Below are 7,270 nucleotides of genomic sequence, written 5' to 3' on the forward strand. Positions count from 1 at the left end.
CTCACCTGCAGTATTACAACATCAAAGGGTTGTTTTCAGGGGCACAATTTCCTCTCTTTCAGGTATTGAGCCCCCAGTTTGTGTCCGTCCCTGTGTTGTTCTGCAGGAATGTACTCGCTGTGACCCGGGCCGAAGGGAGCTGGGAGTAGTAAGACTGGACAAAGGGGAAGTGTGTGTTTGTGTGTAATCTTGGAGGGACCAGGACAGGATATTCATGTTGTGTTCCTGTCTTTTTTTGGCCTTTTACAGTGTTCTCGTACCAAACTCCTGCTCATACACTTCTTTTTTTTTCTAGCCTGTGTGTCCTGTACCGTTAAAGCCAGCAAATCCATACATCAGCAGTGACACTTATGATAAAGTGTCAGTGGAAATGTCCTGCTGAGTGACTTAGTGCTGCCGTCAGCTTAACTCAGCTGTTTGTATGTGTGCATGTGTGTGTGCACATGCCACCGCCTCATCAGTAAGCTGCTACAGGAGAATATCAAACAGCACAGACATGCGCTGGAACAAATCACATGCTAATGAAGCAGACAGAACACATCAGCTCGCTACAGAATATAACTTTCTGACATTGTACCGTAATATATACACATTATTACGCCACTGAAATGTCTAACTTTTGGGACAATACTTTATTAAATAACATCATATTTAAATGAAAACTGTAGTGACTGCATGCTGGCTAGCTGCAGCTGGCTGGTGAAAAGTTAAAGCTATGTCTAAAGCTTTTTTTTGTGTTTTAGAATATTAACAACATGTAGTATTTTCTTTGTAACTGAGGCTTATATCATGTAAGTAATGCAGTTAATCATAAACGAAGCCTCAGACGGCCTCAAAAGGATATGTAGTGAGNATGTAATGTATCTTTTGTGTCTGATTTTGCAATTGTCTGCACCTGTGTTGGATATTACTTGTGCAATCTTACTGTATGTTTTATATTTTTCATTAAGGGACGTTACTTTGTAGAATTCCGTTTTCACTTTGCCATGAAAGAAGCTTTTTTTGTAAATACTTGTCCATAAAGCCAAATTATGTTGACCACGATTTAGTGTTAAAAAGCAAGAAAACAGGAAAACTACCAAGGGGGAGAATACTTAATAGGCATTGTATTTGTTCAGATGTGTGTTTTCCTGTCATCACAATGGTAATCTTTTCCTGTGTCCTTTTGTCCCTCCAGACCTCCCACAGCAACATGTCTGTAAGGAGGAGGTTTTTGTTGAGCAGCAGCCCTGTGACCAGGAGAGGAGTTCAAATCTGGATGAGGAGGACCAAGAAATTCGACAAATTAAAGAGGAACAGGAGGAACTCTGCACCAGTCTGGACGAGGCGGACCCAGAGCCTCCCCAGATTAAGGAGGAACAGGAGGAATTCTGCGTCAGTCTGGACAGCGAGCAGCTTGTGCTGAAGCAGGAGAGTGATACCTTTATGGTGACTGTTACTTATGAGGAAAGTGACCACAGTGAACCAGAACAAGACAGTGACCAACTTCTCTCTTACAACTCGCTTGTAGCTGAGAGCCCAGATCAAGAGGAAAGTGAACAGACTGAGTCAGGATCATCTAGAAATTCAGAACTGAAGCCAAAGAAAAGACACCATGGAAACAGCAGTCACAGTAACAATGTAGACAATTCTCACATATCAGAGAGTCATTATGCCATTAACACAGGAAAAAAGACGTTAACATGTGACTTCTGTGGAAAAGACTTTAAGTACAAGTCAGATTTCAAGAAACATCAGAGAATCCACACAGGCGAGAAGCCGTTTGCTTGCGAAACATGTGGGAAAGGTTTCAGTCTTTGTAGTAATTTGACTGTCCACATGAGAACGCACACAGGTGAGAAGCCATACCTTTGTAACACCTGTGGGAAAAGATTTACTGTCTTATCAGCACTTGAAAGGCATGATGCTGTCCACACAGGTAAGAAGCCATATTCTTGTACAACCTGTGGGAGAAATTTCAGTCAAAGCAGTATTTTGTTGCGCCACATGAGAACTCACACAGGTGAGAAGCCTTATTCTTGTGAAACATGTGGGAAAAGTTTCACTGTAAGTCGCAGTTTGAAAATTCACATGCGACTTCACACAGGTGAGAGGCCGTACCTTTGTAACACATGTGGAAAGAAATTTTCTGCCCGCTCAGCACTTACAAGTCACATGAGAATCCACACAGGTGAGAAGCCGTATTCCTGTGAAACATGTGGCAAGAGTTTCAATCAAAGCAGTATTTTGTTTCGCCATGTGAGAACTCACACGGCTCCGAAGTCCTCATCCTAAAACGTCAAAAACTGTGGGAACCAAACTTGTAACAACATGTAAAAATTGGTAAAGCTTGAAAGTAGATCTTTGAGATTGAAAGTGGTTTTAAACTGAGGCTTCATCAATGATCCTGAGAGTTTAATGGATGTCACAATGAGAGATGACAGTATTTCCTACACGTTGATTTATTTGTGATTTCAACATTGACTGCTACATATTGATTTTGCTACTTTTTGTACTATGTCAAAATGGTTGAATATATATATGTGAATAGAATCAGTCCAGTGTTCACAAAAGTTCCATTAGCCTCTCTGCACAAACTTACACACAACGGATATGTTTAAGTTAACTCTAATAAATGTATCTACTCTCAACGCAGCGCTGTCGGAGACATAAGCTGTTGACAAGCATGTGAAGCCAATCTCACACTACAGGAGTTTTGGGCTGATTTACCCCTGTTTCACCCTTTCTGACCATCAAAGGGGAAACCTAGGCTGCTGAGATGTATGTGCGAGCAGTTCCAGATGTTAACCCATAACGAAGTTTATTGTTTTGCATCTGGAGGAGTACCTCACTACCACCCTGAGCAGCTGATGTTGTTACTAAACATTCCAGCCCTTGAGACTAACAGCACCTATGAATACTAAAACTGATTCTTAGAATCTTACCTACAGTTGTGGCTGAAGAATGGACAATCATTTTTTCATCCAGACATCCAGAAAGTGTCACGCCAAGGCTACACTAAATGGGAACCATTTATGGAGTGGACTGCTCCAGAATCTTTTTGCCAGCTACACCCGTAGTGCATGTACGGCATGTTGTTTTGGCAAAACCAGAGGGTGAGCTTTCACTTTGGGATTGTTCTGTCTTATGTTTCTGGACCCAGCACAGCACTTTGAATTGCACACTACTGCCCTTGTAGCGTGGTTGCCAAGTGGACACCAATTTTGGGCTGGACGTGTGCTGAGTGGTCCAGTTCTAATATAAGTAATATACAGATTACAGCCATAAGGTATAACATTTACTTGGCAATAGTTTTCTGGTGGCTAGTGGCAAATAAATGCGAACAGGTTGATTGAGACTCTGCAGTGGAAGCCCAGTTTGTTACAAAGCAGCCTTTTCCTGTGTAAATGAAAACTTTTTTTTTTTTTTTCAATCTCTTCTTTAGCTCTTCTTTTTGTGTGTAAAAGGGCCGCGCACACATCACGTTAAAAAAAAAAGGTAAAGAAAAGAAATAGAAACAGGTCTATTTTCCTGTTCTCGTGCCTGGTGTGGCCACTTTTATTGATTATCGTAGCAGATGCTCCTTCAACAGTCATACATTGTGCGATGAATGGAGCCACAGGGTTGGACCAACTTGTTGCATTGTGGTCTCCATTTTGTTTCTATCTGCTTCCCCATAAGATCACATGACACGGTGCACTGCTCCATTGCTCTGTCTAGCACAGCCATCTTAATGATATCCTGTAGTGTGTAATGCACCACTGTTTTTCCGATCTTGTTGTATGTGCATGTCTGAAATTAGAGAGGGAGAATCTTTAGTTAGTTTCTCCTAACTAAAGAAAACGTTGTCATTATGACGCAACTCAAACTTATAATTTGTCAGGATTTTAAAACTCCTATAGTGTGAATATGGCTTTAGGAGCCTAGCTAGTGAGGACACAACTCGGTGGTCCAAAAAAGAAAAAAAAAAAAGGTATTTTGGAAAATGTCACATTAAAAGTCTCCACTTGTTTGAACAGGTGTGAACTTTTAGAGAAAAATGAAGTAAAATGTTGCCATGCATACAGTAAGTTTGACTGTGGGCTATTTTTTTTTTTTTTTAGCCTGTTTTTGTTTACATTGTGGAAAATGAAGTAAAGTGAATCAACTGTTAGTTTGTTCTCACTTTCAGACCTGAAAACTCTCAGGCAACTTCTGAACTGTTCCAGCTCCCGCACTGCATTGTACATTATCTCTCTGATTGCTATCTCTGTGCCAAGTGAAGTCTTTAATGATTTCTTTCAAGCGTGCTGGTTCATTTAATGTTTTTGTGTATTTTGTGATTGCGTCAGTGTCTTATTGTTTCAGGCCTTGTTATCAACACAAACAAATTATAGATGTTGGGCAAAGTGTTGTAAAAGCCGCTATATAAATAAAGTTTCTTTGGTCAAAGAAATTTGATACCAAGAATATTTCTTTGAGTCCTGTTTATTTAGACTGATGCATTAAATGATTATTGTCACTACGACTGTCATCAGCCTCAGTGGTAGTAATGCATTAAAATACCACAACGTTGTCTGACGAACTTGCCAAACCCAAGAATTAAAAACAGCGATTCAATTTGGCAATATTTCCATGAAAAATGATAATTCAGAGAGAAGGTCAGAAGTGTAGAAAGTTCCATTGTTATAAACAGCTCATGTCTCAGCTGACTTTCATGTGGTCACTGTTTGAAAAATAGAAGGTTTAGAACAGCCCTAAAACCAGGGTTTATAAATTTGTGGTAAAAATGACCCTTCTTTGCACTATTTTGAGCTGCAGACATGCTGGGGGGATGTGAGGCTTTAATTTCATGTGGGAACTTTAAGAAAACATTAACCTCTTCAGACCTGGCGTCCACATGCGTGGACATCACATTTTGGGTTATAAGACCACAGTAGTTAATTTTTTCAAAAAATATCTTTTTTTATTTGTATTATTTTATTATTATATTATTGTTATTTTTTAAAATATGAAAATAAAAAAATGCATATCAAACAAGAGCTTGGCTCTTAAGAGGTTAAAGTACCTTAACACTATCCCTGCAGAAAATATGTAACTGGTTAGATGTTTATCTGAATTTCTCTCCAAATCTTTTCCAAATTCAAGATCATCACTGGAATGCAACTTTCATGCTTTTTTTCATTACTGGGCATTTCTTTCTTATCAGTAAAAGTCAGCTCTTCTGTCACAACAGCTGTCTTAGGGATGGTGTTTCTTTCCTTTATGGGCTGTTTTTTGTTGCCAACCAGAGGTGCCTGACCTGTTCCTGCATTCTTCAGCCAACTTCATCAAGTAGATCTTCACTCCCACACACCAGATCTCACTCCCTCCCCTGATTTGGTAGCTGTTGCCAAGACTATGCACGTGTCTGGGTAAATTCAGTAATTACAACTGATTTCTCAATTCCAAAGTGATTTTTAATGTATCACCATTGTTTCCAGTACTGATCACTGCTCTCATTCAGTTTGCTCATCTGTTGTTCTTCACTGTCAACTTTATTTCTGCATTCATTTTTTAAAATTATCTGTAGTTAAAACTTTAAAACCGTTGAGAGCCGCGCCACTCCCATTTTACAAGTGGTCTTGAAACTACAGTAACTTCTCAATCTTTTGCACTGGAGAGACAATTCAAACGGTTTCGTAAAGAAGAGAAGACAAGCTTTACAGGGATATGCCATTCATGTTCAATTCCAGTCTCTAATTCATTAAAATCCTTAAAAATCCAAGTCTGCTTTATGGTTTTTGTTTTTTCTTGTTAAACTGTTGTTTCATTTTCTTAACACACACTTTATGCCAGATATTGCCAGTTAGTGAAAGCTTAGACTATTGTGGAAAAAAGGGGCAAAGGCAATCAGTCATAGTATGATTTCTTACTCTTTTTCCAGCCAAAATATCCCCAAAAAAAGAAGGAAGTCCAGGTAGCCTGTATGATATTTGGGTCCTAAAGGGTTAATATATTTAGAACTATGTTGCCCAACAAACATTTAGCTGCCAAGCGTCCACCTAATTTTGATCCCTTGCAGTTCGGGAGCTGTTTGTTAAAGAGCTGTTCCTTCCTCACAGTCCCCTCTTTGTTGATATGAACTCAGTCAAAAGAAGGCAGAACGCTTTAATGCCCAAGATGATGTTTAAAACTTAATATGCTGAAACTCAGAACCTAAAGAAAAGCAAAGAGTGTTTATTTGTCATTACAGTCAGGTTCAGAGAACCAGCTTGAGCAAGAGTAATGGAGGAGAAGAAGAAGAAGAAGAAGAAAACCTTATTTACATCAGTCTTGGTTAGCTATTTTCAACTGTTCTGTTCTGATTCATGTTAATTAATGCAACTAACACTTGTCTTCATTGTGACTTTCACTGCTTTATACTTCTGTTACTTTATTCTCAGCACTGCAAAGACTGATTTCAAACCATAGACGTGTGACAGAGTGTGCCTCCCTCTGGTGGATGTTGTGGAGTTTTCTGTTGTCTTTGCTCCAAAGGTTTTTGTGCAGAGTTTTGCTGTTTCCTGTCACTGTGGGCCTCACAGCACAGTAGTACACAGCAGAGTCTGTCACTGCAGCAGAGGAGATCTTCATATCCAGACGTTTTTCTCCAAATAGTATCGTGGAGAACCTTGCTAATGATTTCAGAGACTCTGCTGCTCTTGAACTGTTCAAACCTGACAGATACAGGAGGAACTCTGGAGGTTTTCCTGGATGTTGTTGATACCAGAAGAAATCATCAGAAGCAACGATAGTGCTGGAGTATTTGTAGGTCAAAGTGACAGTGCTGCCTTTTAAATTGGACTCTTCATTCTTCACTGCGGTCAGTTCTTGACAGCTGACACCTAAATAAAGAGATCAGTGTTGTGAAAGATCATATTAAAGTGTGAGCACCTGTTCTAGTGATTGATTTCTACCAAACAAAACCTTTAAACACATTTCTTCTTCCTGCTTTATCCTACCTTTTAATATGATCACCAACAAAGGAACAATGACCCAGTAATGCAGTGACAGCATCTTCCACACACTATCTGTTATGTTGGTTTACATACTGAATGTATGTGACAGTGGGAGTCCTTTCCTGTTCTGCTCTTTGACAGTGTTCCTCCTCCCTCAACATGTTCCTCCTCCTCATATCATTGGATGTTCTTCAAAATTATGTTGTTTCATCACTGAACAACTTGAAATGAGTTCTGTCATGAAACTGGGTCGTCCATATGAAGGAAAGTTGCAGCTGTTTTTGAACCTGTTGTTCTATGAGCAGAGAAAACAGAAACATTTCTGTGATCGT

General features: G+C 39.5%; 1 protein-coding gene and 1 gene segment (V, D, J or C); one reads left to right on the forward strand and one right to left on the reverse strand.

Annotated features, from left to right (window-relative positions):
- Positions 1–1,576, forward strand: part of pla2g3 (phospholipase A2 group III) — a 28,712-nt gene extending 27,136 nt beyond the window's left edge. The window contains exons 8-9 of the mRNA XM_008287354.1: positions 1,178–1,428; positions 1,511–1,576. Of these exons, the coding sequence (XP_008285576.1) occupies positions 1,178–1,428; positions 1,511–1,576 (317 nt within the window). The remainder of the gene's footprint in view (positions 1–1,177; positions 1,429–1,510) is intronic.
- A 4,940-nt stretch (positions 1,577–6,516) lies between these two features.
- Positions 6,517–7,033, reverse strand: LOC103361307 (Ig kappa chain V-I region Walker-like; the record flags this gene model as incomplete). The annotated part of the segment is given in 2 exon segments: positions 6,517–6,824; positions 6,942–7,033. Coding segments are annotated over 2 exon segments (363 nt in total), but the record flags the coding sequence as incomplete, so codon positions are not given.
- Between the last annotated feature and the right edge of the window lie 237 nt (positions 7,034–7,270).

Source organism: Stegastes partitus, unplaced genomic scaffold (assembly GCF_000690725.1).
Source record: "Stegastes partitus isolate 25-593 unplaced genomic scaffold, Stegastes_partitus-1.0.2 Scaffold496, whole genome shotgun sequence".
NCBI classification, from domain to species: domain Eukaryota; kingdom Metazoa; phylum Chordata; class Actinopteri; family Pomacentridae; genus Stegastes; species Stegastes partitus.